Source organism: Schistocerca piceifrons, chromosome X, assembly GCF_021461385.2.
Source record: "Schistocerca piceifrons isolate TAMUIC-IGC-003096 chromosome X, iqSchPice1.1, whole genome shotgun sequence".
Classification (NCBI taxonomy): Eukaryota; Metazoa; Arthropoda; class Insecta; order Orthoptera; family Acrididae; genus Schistocerca; species Schistocerca piceifrons.
Window position 1 is genome coordinate 386,301,894 of NC_060149.1, and position 16,406 is coordinate 386,318,299.

A 16,406-nucleotide genomic window follows, 5' to 3' on the forward strand; every position below is an offset into this window, starting at 1 on the left:
AGGGGTGACACTTTTATGTAGTTGCTGTAGGTCAGTGCCACCTGACATGCCAGGCTAATCAGCTAAGCCTGCCTCAATCTGAACGACAGGTGCCACAACTCAAGCAAACAGGAGCTGTTAGCACAGGCAGGAGGGACCAACAAACCCTCACTCAAAGAACTGAATGACATTTGCAGCCATTCTCAAGACCTATGCACTACTCACCATATGTGCCCTCACACATAGAAATCTACCTCCCTGGAGGACTGTTTGCCAGGGCAGATCTGATGGAGATGGAGTACCTCCTTCCAACATCACTACATTCAGCAGAATGTGTCTCCCAGTCCTCCTCAGTTCTCAACCACTAGCATCAGCCTGTAACCACCCCAAGGGTTGCCCATTACATCCCAGTGGGGTGTGCCCAGACAGAATCCTGGTCGAGGTCCCCATTGCCACTTGTCCCATGACTGGTACAGGCCTGGGCATTTCAGCCCTAATATGCCCCTTAAATGGAGGAGGGTTTTGGTATTCCCACCAGACATATGTATGTCGGATGAGGAGCTGTTCACAGTTGAGTGTTGGAGTGATCCACAACTCCACCATAAAAAGTGTGAGTGTTGCCTTCACTAGGCAACGCCTCTGAAGTCATAGCCTTCCCGGTTTGAAATTGCAGCCTCTGATGCCAGCTGCAAGATAGCATAAGCTTAAAACTTGTTTATTCAGCCTAAACTTAATTGTGTAAGTGTTTTGAAGTCTTCTCAATGTCATACTCTTGCTGTTGCTGTGTTTGTTCCTTACCATGCTTTTGGACTCTCTGCTTGTCAATTAGGTTGACATTTGGTGTTTAGATGCGAGCCATGTGTCTCAGTATGCTGCATTCATCCTGAGCATTTTTTTGTTGACACCATCCTCTCACTACATGAGACAAAACAAGCTGTCCCAACTATCTATGAAGAAAACACTAACTCGCAAAAAAAAAGTACACAGTAAAGAAAGATATTTTCCCAGTGTTAGTCTGCTGAACAGTAATATTTAAATAAAAGGTCTGTTGAGATTGACCTGTACTGAAAGATGCTATTGAACACTTGTCTGAATGATTGACTGATCTGGCATTTGAAACATCAACCAAAATGGCCTTGCTGTACTGCTACTGTAGACAGCTGAATGTAAGGGGAAGCTACAATTGTAATCTGTCCAGAGGGCATGCAGCCCAATTGTATGGTTAAATGATGATGGCATCTCTTGGATAAAATATTCTGGAGGTAAAATAGTCCCTCATTTGGATCTCCACGCAGGGACTACTAAGGAGGATGTTGTCATCAGGAGAAACAAAAGTAGCATTCTACAGGTTATATCCCATAATTGGGCAGGTAGGTTAGAAAACTTAAACAGGAACATGGATAGGCTGAAGATAATATAGGGGGAATTTGTGAAGTTTGATGGCAGGAGGACTGAGACTTCTGGTCAGGTGAATATAGGGTTACAAATACAAAACCAAATGGGAGTAATGCAGGAGTAAGTTTAATAATGAATGAGAAATTAGGATTGAAGGTGAATAGCATAGTGAATACAGTTTGTAGCCAAGACAGATACTAAGTCCACACTCACCACAGTAGTACAAGTTTATATGCCAACTATTTCCGCAGATGATGAAGAGGTTCAAGAAATATATCAGGACTGTTCAGAAAGTGTCCAACTTTTATTTACAAAACCCATCTTTATTCAGATACAACTGTTTGACACTAGTCACCTCCAAAGTAAACACCTTCAGCTTCTATATCCCTGTCCCAATGCTGCTGTCACTGCTGGAAGCATTATTGGAAAGCCTCTTTTGGTAAGGTGTGCAGCTTTTCATCGAATTCTGCATAATGTCTTTCCTGTTGTGAAATATGGTCCCTTTCCGTCTTTTTCAGTTTAGGAAAAAGCCATAAGTTGCCAGGTGCTAGGTCAGGGGAGTAGGGAGGCTGACAAACCGCAGCCAAGATGTTTTGGCCAAAACGCTCTGAATTAACAGAGAATGATGAATGGGTGCATTATCATGGTGAAGCTGCCAACCACCTGCTGCCCACAAATCTGGCCATCTGTGTCTCATTGCTTCACAAAGATGATGCAGAACTTCTTGGTAGTACTCCTTGTTGACAGTAGTACCTTCTGGGGTGTACTCATGATGGGCAATGCTACTGGAGTAAAAAAATGTGGTCAGCATGACTTTCACGTTGGTACCAACCTGTCTCACTTTTTTGGTCTTGGAGATGATGGATGCTTCCAAGGACTCTAACTTTTTTCTGGATTGTACCTATAAACCCAGGACTCATCACCAGTGAACACTATGTTAAAAAAGTTGGGGTAACTGTTCACCACATCCAACATGTCCTGTGCAATCATCAAACGAAGTTTCTTCTGCTCAGTTGTTAGCAACTTTGGCACAAATTTTTGTGAGATCATAATCAGGTTCAAATGTTTCATTGAAATGGAATGATTGGATTCAATACTAATTTTAACCTCATCTGCAAGTTTTCTGATAGTAATTCATCTGTCCTGCATCACCATGGCGCTTACGTGGTCAACAACAACCTGATTTGCAGATACTGAGGGCCTACCTGAAAGTGCTTCACCCTTCACTGATGAGTGGTCATCTTTGAAGCAGTTGCACCATTCCTTTCTCTCTGTGGTACCCACTGCTTCATCCTCAAACACATTGAATCTTGTGGATTGTTTCAGCTTCAGAATCAGAAAGCATAAAACAAAATTTGCTGCAATAAAATTATTCCACTTTTTCCTTCCTTTTTCTTGCAACACAAAATCTGATGTCTATTGCTTACACATATTGGAGAAAAGAGAAGCAGCTGTATGAAAATCAACAGCACAGATAGAAAACCAGTACTAAACAAAGAGGGGAATGCTTAACATTGGAAAGAGTACATAGAACAGTGGTCGTCAATCTGCAGCCTGAGAGCCAGATGTGGCCCGAATGAAATATTCATGCAGCCTGTGGTTCTAATCTGTATTTTAATAATAACATGCATCTAGCAACTAACAGGTGAATCAAAATTTCCAACTAATGTTGAGAGCTTCTTAAGGGTGTACTTTTCCTGCTCAGTAAAAAACAAAAATCCGTAGACAGTAAGACACTGAAGAGCCAAAGAAACTGGTACAGCTGCCTAATATCATGTAGGACCCCCACAAACACGCAGAAATGCCGCAACATGGCATGGCATGGACTCAACTAACGTCCGAAGTAGTGCTGAAGGGAACTGACACCATGGATCCTGGAGGGGTGTTTATAAATCTGTAAGAGTACAAGGGGGTGAAGATCTCTTCTGAACAGCACATTGCAAGGCATCCAAGATATGCTCAATAATGTTCATATCTGGGGAGTGTGGTGGCCAGTGTAAGTGTTTAAACTCAGAAGAGTGTTCCTGGCGCCACTCTCTAGCAATTCTGGATCTGTGGGGTGTCACACTGTCCTGCTGGAATTGCCCAAGTTTGTCGGAATGCACAATGAACACAAATGGATGCAGGTGGTCAGACACAATGCTTATGTACATGTCACTTGTCAGAGTCATATCTAGACATATCAGGGGTTCCATAGCACTCAAACTGCACATGCTCCACACCGTTTCAGAACCTCCACCAGCTTGAAAAGTCCCCTCCTGACATGCAGGATCTATGAATTCATGAGGTTGTGTCCATACCCATACACGTCCATCCTCTTGATACAATTTGAAATAAGATTCGTTTGACCAGGCAACATGTTTACAGTCATCAACAGTCCAATGTTGGTGTTGACGGGTACACGTCTGGGCCTTCAGCTCCAAAAGTCCATATCAATTATGTTTCATTGAATGGTTTGCATGCTGACACTTATTTATGGCCCAGCATTGAAATCTGCAGCAATTTGTGGAAGGGTTGCACTTCTCTTATGATGGACAATTCTCTTCAGTCATTGTTGGTCCTGTTCTGGCAGGATCTTTTTCTGGCCACAGTGATGTTTTGCGATTGATGTTTTACCAGTTCCTGATATTCACAGTACACTCATGAAGTGGTCGTACAGGAAAATCCCCACTTCATAGCTACCACGGAGATGCTGTGCCACATTGTTCATGTGCCAACTATAAAACCACACTCAAACTGTCTTAAATTTTGATAACCTGCCATTGTAACAGCAGTAACTAAGCTAACAACTGCCCCAGATGCTTGTTGTCTTACATAGGCATTGCCAACTGCAATGCCGTATTCTGTCTGTTTACATATTTCTGTATTTGAATACACATGTCTATACCAGTTTCTTTGGCACTTTATTGTATTTTAAGATATACTGAATTTTAATTGACTTCGGTAAATTTGACCATGAGCTAAGTGAAGTTGGTCACTTATTGGTCACTTACCTCAGGGGCAGAGGCGTAAGTAATGCAGCCACTGCGGGATTAGAGGCTGTGAGAGGAGGAATGTTTTATTGCTCCATTAAATTTCGGGAATGCAGCCGCATAAGTTCTGCTTCTTCTTCTAATATTTCGGCTGTATATCTTTCAGCCATCTTCAGAGAGAGCCGTACGACTGACGCTCCAGCACTCGCTCCATCCTTTTAAACTCGCAGACCGCGCCACTGCGCATGCGGCCACAGATGAACAAGGCGCCAGTGATGTTGATCGGCGGCAAAGACGTAACATATGCATGAGTTACGTCTGTGGCTGCGCATTCAATCCATGCTGGGAGATCGATGTATTACTGGGAGCTGAACTGTAGTGACGTCTTTGTAAGTTCAATATTGAAAGTGCCGGATTCCATGATTTATCTAATGTGAAACCGCTGTCTCTATTAATTAAATTCTTCGCCAAGCGGATTTCAATGGCCTCTTTTACTACGGAGTCCCAGAAAGATGAAACAGAAGTCAGAATTTCGACATTTTCATATACCATAGAGTGACCAGAATCAATATAATGCTCTGCCACAGCCGATTTACTGGGTTGTAAGAGCCAAGTGTACCTGCGATGTTCCGTACACCTCTCTTGGACTGTACGATTCGTTTGTCTCCCCATTTCCACCGGAAGTCATATGAAGACTGAAACCAAGTGGTGCAGTGCCTCCAAGGCTTTATGGACTCCCAAAGATCCATAAGAAAGACGTTCCTCTACGTCCTATTGTGAGCAATATTGGTTCTCCCAACTATGATTGTGCCAAGCACCTGGCGTCACTATTGAGGCCGCTTGTGGGAAAATGTGATCATCATATAAGGAGCTCTGCAGATTTCATTGGCAAATTAAAATCTTTGAAACTGAACACCTCTGATCTATTAGTCAGCTTTGATGTAGTGTCGCTATTTACTAAGGTACCTCTCTCTGAATCTTTAGATCTCATTGGAAAAAGTTTTGATAAGGAGATTTTAGCTTTGTTTCACCATGTGATGACCTCCACATACTTTTTATTTAATAATGACTTTTTTGAACAGACTGACGGTGTTGCCATGGGTAGTCCTTTGTCACCCTTGGTGGCCAATTTATTTATGGAGGATTTCGAGGAGAAGGCCCTGGAGTCTGCTAGTTTGAAGCCTACAGTTTTTTGGAGGTACGTTGACGACACCTTTGTAGTGTGGCCCCATGGCGAGGACAAATTGCAGGACTTCTTAAACCATCTGAATTCCATCCATGGACAAATTCAGTTTACAATGGAAGTGGAAAACGAGGAATGTCTTCCATTTTTGGATGTCTTGGTTCGGCGTAAAGAAGATGGCACTCTGGGTCATGCAGTATATCGGAAACCGACCCATACGGACTTATATTTACATGCAAATAGCTGTCACCATCCTTCGCAGACGAGTAGTGTTCTAAGAACTTTGGTACACCGAGCACACGTAATATCTGATGAAAGTAGTTTAAAAGACGTACTTTTACATTTGAAGAGAGTTTTTGAGGACAACGGGTATTCTCCACAACAGATACGTAAGGCACTACAAATAAAACCTAAGGTGTCCGTAAGGAATGCAGAAGATGGCGAGGAAACATTTAAATCCATGGCTGTCCTGCTGTATGTGGGAAGCCTTTCATCCAAAATAGGACGGATCCTCACTAAACATAAAGTAAAAGTGATTTTTCGTCCACCGGCGAAGACAGCTGCACTCCTGGGTTCCGTTAAAGATGACTTACTACTCCGCAAACCTGGAGTTTACAAGATACCATGTGAATGTGGCCTTTCATATATCGGACAAACGAATCGTACAGTCCAAGAGAGGTGTACGGAACATCGCAGGTACACTCGGCTCTTACAACCCAGTAAATCGGCTGTGGCAGAGCATTGTATTGATTCTGGTCACTCTATGGTATATGAAAATGTCGAAATTCTGACTTCTGTTTCATCTTTCTGGGACTCCGTAGTAAAAGAGGCCATTGAAATCCGCTTGGCGAAGAATTTAATTAATAGAGACAGCGGTTTCACATTAGATAAATCATGGAATCCGGCACTTTCAATATTGAACTTACAAAGACGTCGCTACAGTTCAGCTCCCAGTAATACATCGATCTCCCAGCATGGATCGAATGCGCAGCCACAGACGTAACTCATGCATATGTTACGTCTTTGCCGCCGATCAACATCACTGGCGCCTTGTTCATCTGTGGCCGCATGCGCAGTGGCGCGGTCCGCGAGTTTAAAAGGATGGAGCGAGTGCTGGAGCGTCAGTCGTACGGCTCTCTCTGAAGATGGCTGAAAGATATACAGCCGAAATATTAGAAGAAGAAGCAGAATTTATGTGGCTGCATTCCCGAAATTTAATGGAGCAGTCTTTGCGCCACGAAAACCTGAAGATTCGAATGTTTTATTGTTTGTCTTCCAGTACTGACAATTCATGTATATGCCTGGTTCATACCGATCAGCTGTTAGATATAAATTTTGAGACAGAATGAACATGGATCCATGAATGCACCTTATGGAGACCATCATCTTGAAATGTGATACTCATTTGTAACAAAGAATATGAAAATAAACTAAGGCTATTGTTTTAACACAACTAAATGAGTAGGAAAAAAGATATGAAAACATTTAGTAAACATTTGTGATCATTTCTGAAACTGCATAATGCACTTATATGTAAATACAGTTATTGTTATTAATCATTTAATCATCAACTGCTACATATGACAAATGAGCACTTTGTCAGGCAATCACAGTGTCACAACTTTGGGTTCATTGAGGGTGACAGCAGTCTGAAACAGGGAACAGTTGACACAAAGTGTCCCGAATGTTGATGACTTTTAATAATCAATACTTGAGAGCTACTGGCCAACTTATCATACTCTCATTTTGGGGCACATGAAAAATTAATTTATGTAGGTTACCCATTAATAATGAGATTGGTTCATATGTGGCCTGACGTGCCACCCCACATTGACAGTATTGGCCATTCAGCAAAAAAAATTCACAACCACTGATATAGAGGGTCTACACATGGGGATAGATGAATTGAAATGTGGCCACACTTCCACTGAATATGATTTGTAAAAAACATATCTGAAAACTAAACAGGCAGAATACGCCAGTGCTGTTGGCAATGCCAATAAAGACAGCAAGTGTCTGGTGCAGTTGTTAGATTGGTTACTGCTGCTGCAATGGCAGGTTATCAACATTTAAGTGCGTTTTTGAATGTGGTGTTATAGTCAGTGTATGAGTGATGGGACACAGCATCTCTGAGGTAGCTATTAAGTAGGGATTTTCCTGTATGACCACTGCATGAGTGTACCGTGAATATCAGGAATCTGGTGAAACATCAAATCTCCAACATCACTGAGGCCAGAAAAAGATCCTGCAAGAATGGGACCAATGATGACATAAGAGAATTGTTCAATGTGACAGATCTGCAACCCTTCCACAGATTGGTGCAGATTTCAATGCTGGGCTATCAACAAGTGCCAGTGCGTGAACCATTCAATGAAACATCATCGATACGGGCTTTTGGAGCTGAAGGCCCACTCTTGTACCCTTGATGACTGCATGACACAAAGCTTTATGCCTTGCCTGGACCCATCAACACCAACATTGGACTGTTGATAACTGGGAACATGTTGTCTAGTGGACAACTCTCTTCTCAAATTTTATCGAGTGGATGGATGTGTACAGGTATGGACACAACCTCATGTATCATTGGACCCTGCATGTCAGCAGGGGACTGTTCAAGCTCATGGGACTATGTGAAGGTGTGAGGCACGTGCAGCTGGAGTGCTATGGGACCCTTGATATGTCTACATATGACCCTGACAGATGATTTATATGCAAGCATCCTATCTGATCACCTGCATCCATTCATGTCCATTGATCATTCTGAAAGACTTGGGCAATTCCAGCAGGACAGTGTGACACACCACACATCCCAAAATGCTAGAGAGTGGCTCCAGGAACACTCTTCTGAATTTCAACATTTCCACTGTCCACCAAACTCCCCAGACATGAACATTATTGAACATATCTGGGATGCCTTGCAGTGTGCTGTTCAGAAGTGATCTCCATCCCCTCGTACTCTTATGGATAGCCCTCCAGAATTCATGGTGTCAATTTCCTCTAGCAGAACTTCAGACGTTAGTCGAGTCCATGGCATGTCAGGTTGCTGCATTTCTTCAGGCTCGTGGGTGTCCTACATGATATTAAGGCAGATGTACAAGTTTCTTTGGCTCTTCAGCATAGTATTGGACAGTCAGTGATTAAAGGAGTATGAAGTAACTAATACCATGAGCATACACTGAAAGAAGCAGTATGATAAATTTATAAGAAGAATTAACTAAGAGAAAGCACTGTGCAAGCATGATGCCATGTTTGTTGAATACTGACTGAAGGAAAACAAAAAAAAATTATTTTTTTTCAGTATTTGAATCATTATTAAAAGCAAATCAGCTGTTTTTGTACACTGCTGATCAGGTAGGGCTTCATAATTTTATGCAAGAAATGAAACAGCTATAAAAGCAGTAGTTAAAAGTTGGAAAGTATTTTGAGTCAAGTGGAGGAAGAAAACATGCAAGAAGAGACAAATGAAGAAGGAAGTAATGGTCCATCAATAATATGCCACTGTGGAAAAAGCTGTTTTAGTGATGGTAGGAATGGGAGATTTGAAGTGGAAGTGCAAATTGTAGGAACATTTCCCCCCTCCCCTCCCCCCCTCCCTCAAAATCACCAGATGTGACACACCCTGCTCCCACATCTAAACAAATTTGTGGCTTGTAAACATTTTGAGAGCAATGAATAGGTATGGGAGATTCCACATCCACACATACATAGACACTCCACAAGCCAACATACAGTGTGTGGTGGAGGGTACCCTGTACCACTACTTGTCATTTCCCTTCCTGTTCCACTCACAAATAGAGCAAGGGAAAAATCTCTATCTACAGGGTGTTACAAAAAGGTTCGGCCAAACTTTCAGGAAACATTCCTCACACACAAAGAAAGAAAATATGTTATGTGGACATGTGTCCGGAAACACTTACTTTCCATGTTAGAGCTCATTTTATTACTTCTCTTCAAATCACATTAATCATGGAATGGAAACACACAGCAACAGAACATACCAGCGTGACTTCCAACACTTTGTTACAGGAAATGTTCAAAATGTCCTCCGTTAGCGAGGGTACATGCATCCACCCTCCAGCACATGGAATCCCTGATGCGCTGATGCAGCCCTGGAGAATGGCGTATTGTATCACAGCCGTCCAAAATACGAGCACGAAGAGTCTCTACATTTGGTACCGGGGATGCGTAGACAAGAGCTTTCAAATGGCCCCATAAATGAAAGTCAAGAGGGTTGAGGTCAGGAGAGCATGGAGGCCATGAAATTGGTCCGCCTCTACCAATCCATCAGTCACCAAATCTGTTGTTGAGAAGCGTACGAACACTTCGACTGAAATGTGTAGGAGCTCCATTGTGCATGAACCACATGTTATGTCGTACTTGTAAAGGCACTTATTCTAGCAGCACAGGTAGAGTATCCCGTATGAAATCATGATAACGTGCTCCATTGAGCATAGGTGGAAGAACATCTGGCCCAATCAAGACATCACCAACAATGCCTGTCCAAACGTTCACAGAAAATCTGTGTTGATGACGTGATTGCACAATTGCGTGCGGATTCTCGTCAGCCCACACATGTTGATTGTGAAAATTTACAATTTGATCACGTTGGAATGAAGCCTCATCCGTAATGAGAACATTTGCACTGAAATTAGGATTGACACATTGTTGGATGAACCATTCGCAGAAGTTTACCCATGGAGGCCAATCAGCTGCTGATGGTGCCTGCACACGCTGTACACGGTACGGAAACAAATGGTTCTCCCATAGCACTCTCCATACAGTGACGTGGTCAACATTACCTTGTACAGCAGCAACTTCTATGACGCTGACATTAGGGTTATCATCAACTGTACGAAGAATTGCCTCGTCCATTGCAGGTGTCCTCATCGTTCTAGGTCTTCTCCAGTCGCGAGTCATAGGCTGGAATGTTCCATGCTCCCTAAGACGCCGATCAATTGCTTCGAACGTCTTCCTGTTGGGACACCTTCATTCTGGAAATCTGTCTCGATACAAACGTACCGCGCCACTGCTATTGCCTTGTGCTAATCCATACATCAAATGGGCATCTGCCAACTCCACATTTGTAAACATTGCACTGACTGCAAAACCACATTCGTGATGAACACTAACCTGTTGATGCTACGTACTGATGTGCTTGATGCTAGTACTGTAGAGCAATGAGTCGCATGTCAACACAAGCACCAAAGTCAACATTACCTTCCTTCAATTGGGCCAACTGGTGGTGAATCGAGGAAGTACAGTACATACTGACAAAACTAAAACTAACTCCAACATGGAAATTAAGCATTTCCAGACACATGTCCAAATAACAACTTTTCTTTATTTGTGTGTGAGGAATGTTTCCCGAAAGTTTGGCTGTACCTTTTTGTAACACCCTGTATATGCCTCCATATGAGCTCTAATTTCTCATATCTTATTTTTGTGGTCCTTGTGTAGAAATGTATATATTGGTGGCAGTAGAATCATTGGGCAGTCAGCTTCAAATGGTGGTTCTCTAAATTTTCTTGATATTGTTTCTTGAAAAGAATGTTGCCTTCCCTCCATGGATTCCCATTTCAGTTTCTGAAGCATCTCCATAAGACTTAAGTGTTGCTCAGACCTACTGGTGACAAATCTAGCAGCCCACCTCTGAATTTATTCAGTCCTTCCTTCAATCCCAGATGGTATGGACCACTAACACTCAAGCAGTGCTTAAGAATAGATCACACCAGCATCCCATATCCAGTCTCCTTTACAGGTGAACTACTCTTTCCTAAAATTCTCCAAATATACCAAAGTTGACTATTCACCTTCCCTACCAAGTTCTCAGATGCTCGTTCCATTTCATATTGTTTCGCAACGTTGTGGCCAGATATTTAATTGACTTGACTGTGTCAAGTGGGACTCTAGTAATACTGCATCTAAAGATTATGAGTTTGTTATTCCTACTCATCCACATTAACTCACATTTTTACACATTTAGAGCCAGCTGCCATTGACCACACCAACTAGAAATTTTGTCTAAATCATCTTGTATCTTTCTACATTCACTCAACTTTGACACCTTACTGTACAACACGGCATCACAGCAAACAACCAAAGATTGCTACTCACCTTGTCAGCTAAATGATTTATGTATGTAGGAGAAACAGTGATCATATTGCTCTTCACTGGGGCCCTACTGACAATGCCCTTGTCTCTAATGAACAGTCACCATTGAGGACAACATATTGGGTTCTATTACTTAAGAAATCTTTGAGCTACTCACATATCTGTGAACTCATTCCACATGCTCGTACCTTAATTAACAGCCTGCAGTGGGGTGTCATGTCAAATGCCTTCCAGAAATCTGGAAATACAGCACTGCTCTTCATCCATAGTTCACAGTATATCATGTGAGAAAAGGGCAACCAGAGCTTTGCATAAGTGATGTTTTCTAAAACATGCTGATTCATGGACATAAGCTTCTGTCTCAAGAAAGTTTATTATATTCAAACTGAGAATATGTTCAAGGATTCTGCAGAAAACTGAAGTTAGGGATGTTGGTCTGTAATTTTGCTAGTCCTTTCTTTTACCTTTCTTATATACTGGAGTCACCTGCACTTTTTTCCAGTTACTTGGGCAGGCTAGGTAAGGGACCAATGCCGTATAGTACTCTTTGTAAAACTAAACTGGGATTCCATCTGGACCTGTGATTTATTTGCTTTCAAATATTTCTGTTGTTTCTCTATTCCAGGGATTCTTATTACTATGTTGTCCATATGGGAGTCTGTCCAATGGTCGAAGAGTGGTATGTTTGACTGATTCTCCTGTGCGAATGATTTCTTGAATATAACATTTAAAATTTCGGTTTTCGTTTTGCTTCCTTCAGCTGCCACACCAAACTGCTCAACAAGGGTCTGAATGGAAGCCTTACATGGATATTTTGTAGATCTTCCAGAATCAGACTTTAGGGATGAAATCTACTCAGTCATAAAAGGTTACATGCATGATTGACCTAAAAACAACCTTTGATTGCCAGAGAGACAAAAAGTTACCTTGTGCTCTCATTGTTAATCCATATTTCCAGCATATCAGTTTCAGAATGCCACTTCAGGAGCTGATTTACAAAAATTAGAAGCCATTTTTTGAGGTTTCTCCTGTGTAACAGCTACTTAAATTGTTCTTGGGTGTAATTTTTGAGGTTATATTAACTGCAGCTATACAACAATATCTGCCATTATGATTGAATTGTTTACTCAACCGTATGATAGGATAAGTTAAGTATCTATAATGATGGTGTCCTGTTAGAATGCAGTTACAATGTGTAAATGATATACATACATTAGATCTTTAGTAAGATAAAAAAAGTTGTCCCAAACTGTGCTGCATGAAGTGTGGAATAGCGGTTAGCATTGCTGGCTTGACTTGCATTCGGGAGGACGATAGTTCAATCCCGCATCCGGCCATCCTGATTTAGGTTTCCTGTGATTTCCCTAAATTGCTCCAGGCAAATGCCGGGATGGTTCCTTTGAAAGGGCATGGCCGACTTCCTTCCCCGTCCTTCCATAATCCGATGAGACTGATGACTTCACTGTTTGGTCTCTTCCCCCAAGCAATCCAATCCAGTCCATTGTGTGATTAGTGTGCTGTGGCTTGTCAGTTCAAATCCAAACACTATCAAATATTTATTATATTGTATTTATCATTTCTAGAAGGTTCCTTAAACTTCTTATGTGTGTAACATTTGCATTTTCTGCAATATGCAGTGTTTGTGTAAATAATAAAACTGTCCATTGAGAGGCAATTCTGTTCTGGCTGTACATCAGTGTTTGTAAGAAATGTGTGTTTCAGTGCTGAGTATTGTACTTCATTGATGACCATGCTTTCATAATTGGACTCGACTGTAGTTACAATATGACATTGGTTGGTGGGGACACCAGGTACTTTAAAATGTTTACATCACTGTTGCTCCAATTAGGCAATGTAAAAGCCATTGACCACACAGACAGGAACTGGAATACAAGCACTGTGTCACTCCATGGTCTATGTATTCTGGAAACCAATGGATTTCAAAACAGCAGTAAATCAGCTGGACATCAGGCTTACGGTGCCTACTGTCAGTGCTAGTCAGGACCTAACAAAGTGGCTGAAAAGATCTGACCAAGTCACAAAATACAACAGACCAGATGATGCGACATTTGTAGACATTTATGTGAATGGCACAGCTCAGCAGTGATTCAAGAAAAATTAAGGGAGGTTCAACAGCTAGGATACAATTGGTGGCAATCAGCAGAAAGTGCACTTAGTGGAAGAACAATTGAAGAGAGGGGCCCAACATCAAGGGAAATGGCACAATCTTACATACTGAATGTTTTGGCCCTATGCCACATTACAGATCTGAAAATGACAGGAAGTGAAGAAACGCCCAGTTTCTCTGTATGAAGCCCTACTACAGTCCTGAGGCACAGAGCTGTAATGAGGTATTCTTTTTCTAGGAAACTGAAGGCCTGGTTGATGACTGAAGCTTTGATGGGAGGGGCTACCATTCATGCTCATCATAATGAAGAGGATGTGACAGCACAAGGATTCTCCATAGCTGCCACACATAGGACTATTGATAAGATCTAGAACTAGGATGCTGTAATGGGCTGCAATAAGAATTCATGAGATAGGGGTTTGCTGTTTTTCTGGGAGACGGAACAATACTGCGAGCTGTACTGTATGCAGTGTGGGGTAGTGGTTAGCACTGCTGGCTGGCACACTGCAGGTCACCAGTTTAAATCCAAGCACCAACAAATGTTTGTTATTTAGTATTTATCATTTATAGAAAGTTCTCAACATTTATTACATTTTTAATGTTTGCATTTTCTGAAATATTCAATGTTTGTATAAATAAGAGGAAGTTCTGTTCTGTTTGTGTGTTGGTGTCTATAATGAATGTGCTTGCAGTGCTAAGTGTTGTACTACATTGATGACTCTGGTTTCAGATTTGGACTTGGTTGTGCTTAGAATGTGACGGTAATCTCTATTTTTGAATGTGACGTATTTTGACTCTTCTTGAAGCCAGCTGAATTAATGTAAAAAATTTGTGTAGTTCATGAGCATATGACAGTCACATCACTGAAGTACTCTAATGTTGTAGATGTGGATATTGAAATATTTAATTACTTAAATGTAGTTTTTTGTTACTCTAGAATATAACAGAATTTTATCATGTTGAGAAATTAGAAGGAATGATCTGTTTTATTTTATAAAGACTTTCTAAAGCCAAGATCACATAAATATTTCTTTATTTACAACAGGAAAGTTTATCAAAACCAGTTGTTGCAAATAAAGAAATACAAAATATTTACAACAGGAAAGTTTATCAAAACCAGTTGTTGCAAATAAAGAAATATTTATGTACTCCTGGATTAGGAAGTTTTATCCAGAATATAAAAATAACTGCACCGGGCTTCTCGAATCTAGCTTACCTGTTTCAACTCTAACAGTTATAACATCTGAAACTGGATATTCTTGATATAAGCCTTCAGTGGAAAGTTGGTAATTGATGTCAGTGGACTGAAGATCTATCTCAATGCTTCCAAAAGGCTCAACCCCAAGTTCAGACAATACAATATTATCATCAAGTATGTCTCCCTGTACTGATAGCTGAATTACTTGAGTTGGAACTCTGAACAAACTAGAAAGATTTCTTTTAATTTCTTCAACAGATAAAGAAATATCATATGCTTGTGTAAGAACTTCTCCGGCAGCCATCACAAATTTAACAGTGACAGTATTAGAACGTGATGATATTTCTTGTCCTGGTATCCAAAATGAACAGGATTTTTGAACATGATATTCCGTATCATCTTCCTTGGAATATGCATCATCTTCAAAGTAAACACTATGTCCCACATTTGCATTTCTGCTCATACTTCCAGAGCTTGCCCTACTACTTGCCATAGTGAGTGCTGTATTTTGTGGCATTGATGTGTATGTTTCCAAAAAGTCATCATTTATAGTTTCATTTTCTTTCTTGTCACTGTTAAAGCTATCATTATCTAAAAACATATTTGTTTCATTTGGCCCTCTGTCAGTAATGCATAAACCATTAGACTGCCTTTCTGCATTGCCATTCCATCTTTGTCCCTCTTCATCGCTGCTAATAGCTTCTACATTTCTCACAGGTGTCTCATTTAGTGTTGATCTGTTAATACGGCCATTATGTATATCATTTTCATCAATGGAACATTGACTGTCAGAATGATCTGACATTTCTGCTGGACAGGAAAATGCAATTTATGTATGTTCTGAATCCTATGATGTATTACATCCGTTATCATCAAGATGACTGTAGCTGAAAAACAATAATATGTACATTATTAAAAGTTCAGCATGTACTGCAGTAGTAACTGATGAAAAATTAATTTTGTTATGTGAATAGGACATGCACAACATTCAATTATTAACTAGACAAGTGACTGCTCCAGTCATGGAATTACATGAGCACATTTCAAAAATTTAAACCACAGTTTTTATTCCTTAAAACATTCATCATTTTGGATGCTGTGTGAAATGGCAGGATTGCACAATTTTTTTTGAGAATGAAACAGAATAAATACCTCAGAGGACATCATGTAACTCTCCAGTAAGTGGGTTGCCAATAAGAACTGCAGGTTTTCACAGGACCTTCCCCAATAAAACCTGGAACAGGACCAATTTATTCGTTCATTCATTTATACATGAATGATGTTCCACAAATCCCAGAAAGGTCAAATTGTGCACTAATTAGCAGAAATAGCCAGTGCAAGCTACTTATGTAAAGCAACATAACAACCAGTTACCACAAGTGGAAATCTACTCACATTGGTAGTTATGGGAATTCATATATTAACAGAAACACAGCATCC

The 16,406-nt window shown here is 40.9% G+C and overlaps 1 protein-coding gene across 1 annotated transcript in view; it reads right to left on the reverse strand.

Moving 5' to 3' along the window:
- The window catches only part of LOC124722372 (IQ and ubiquitin-like domain-containing protein), a 210,393-nt gene extending 194,622 nt beyond the window's left edge, over positions 1-15,771 (reverse strand). Inside the window, exon 1 of the mRNA XM_047247547.1 lies at positions 14,985-15,771. Coding sequence (XP_047103503.1) covers positions 14,985-15,771 — 787 coding nt within the window. The remainder of the gene's footprint in view (positions 1-14,984) is intronic.
- Positions 15,772-16,406: the final 635 nt, after the last annotated feature.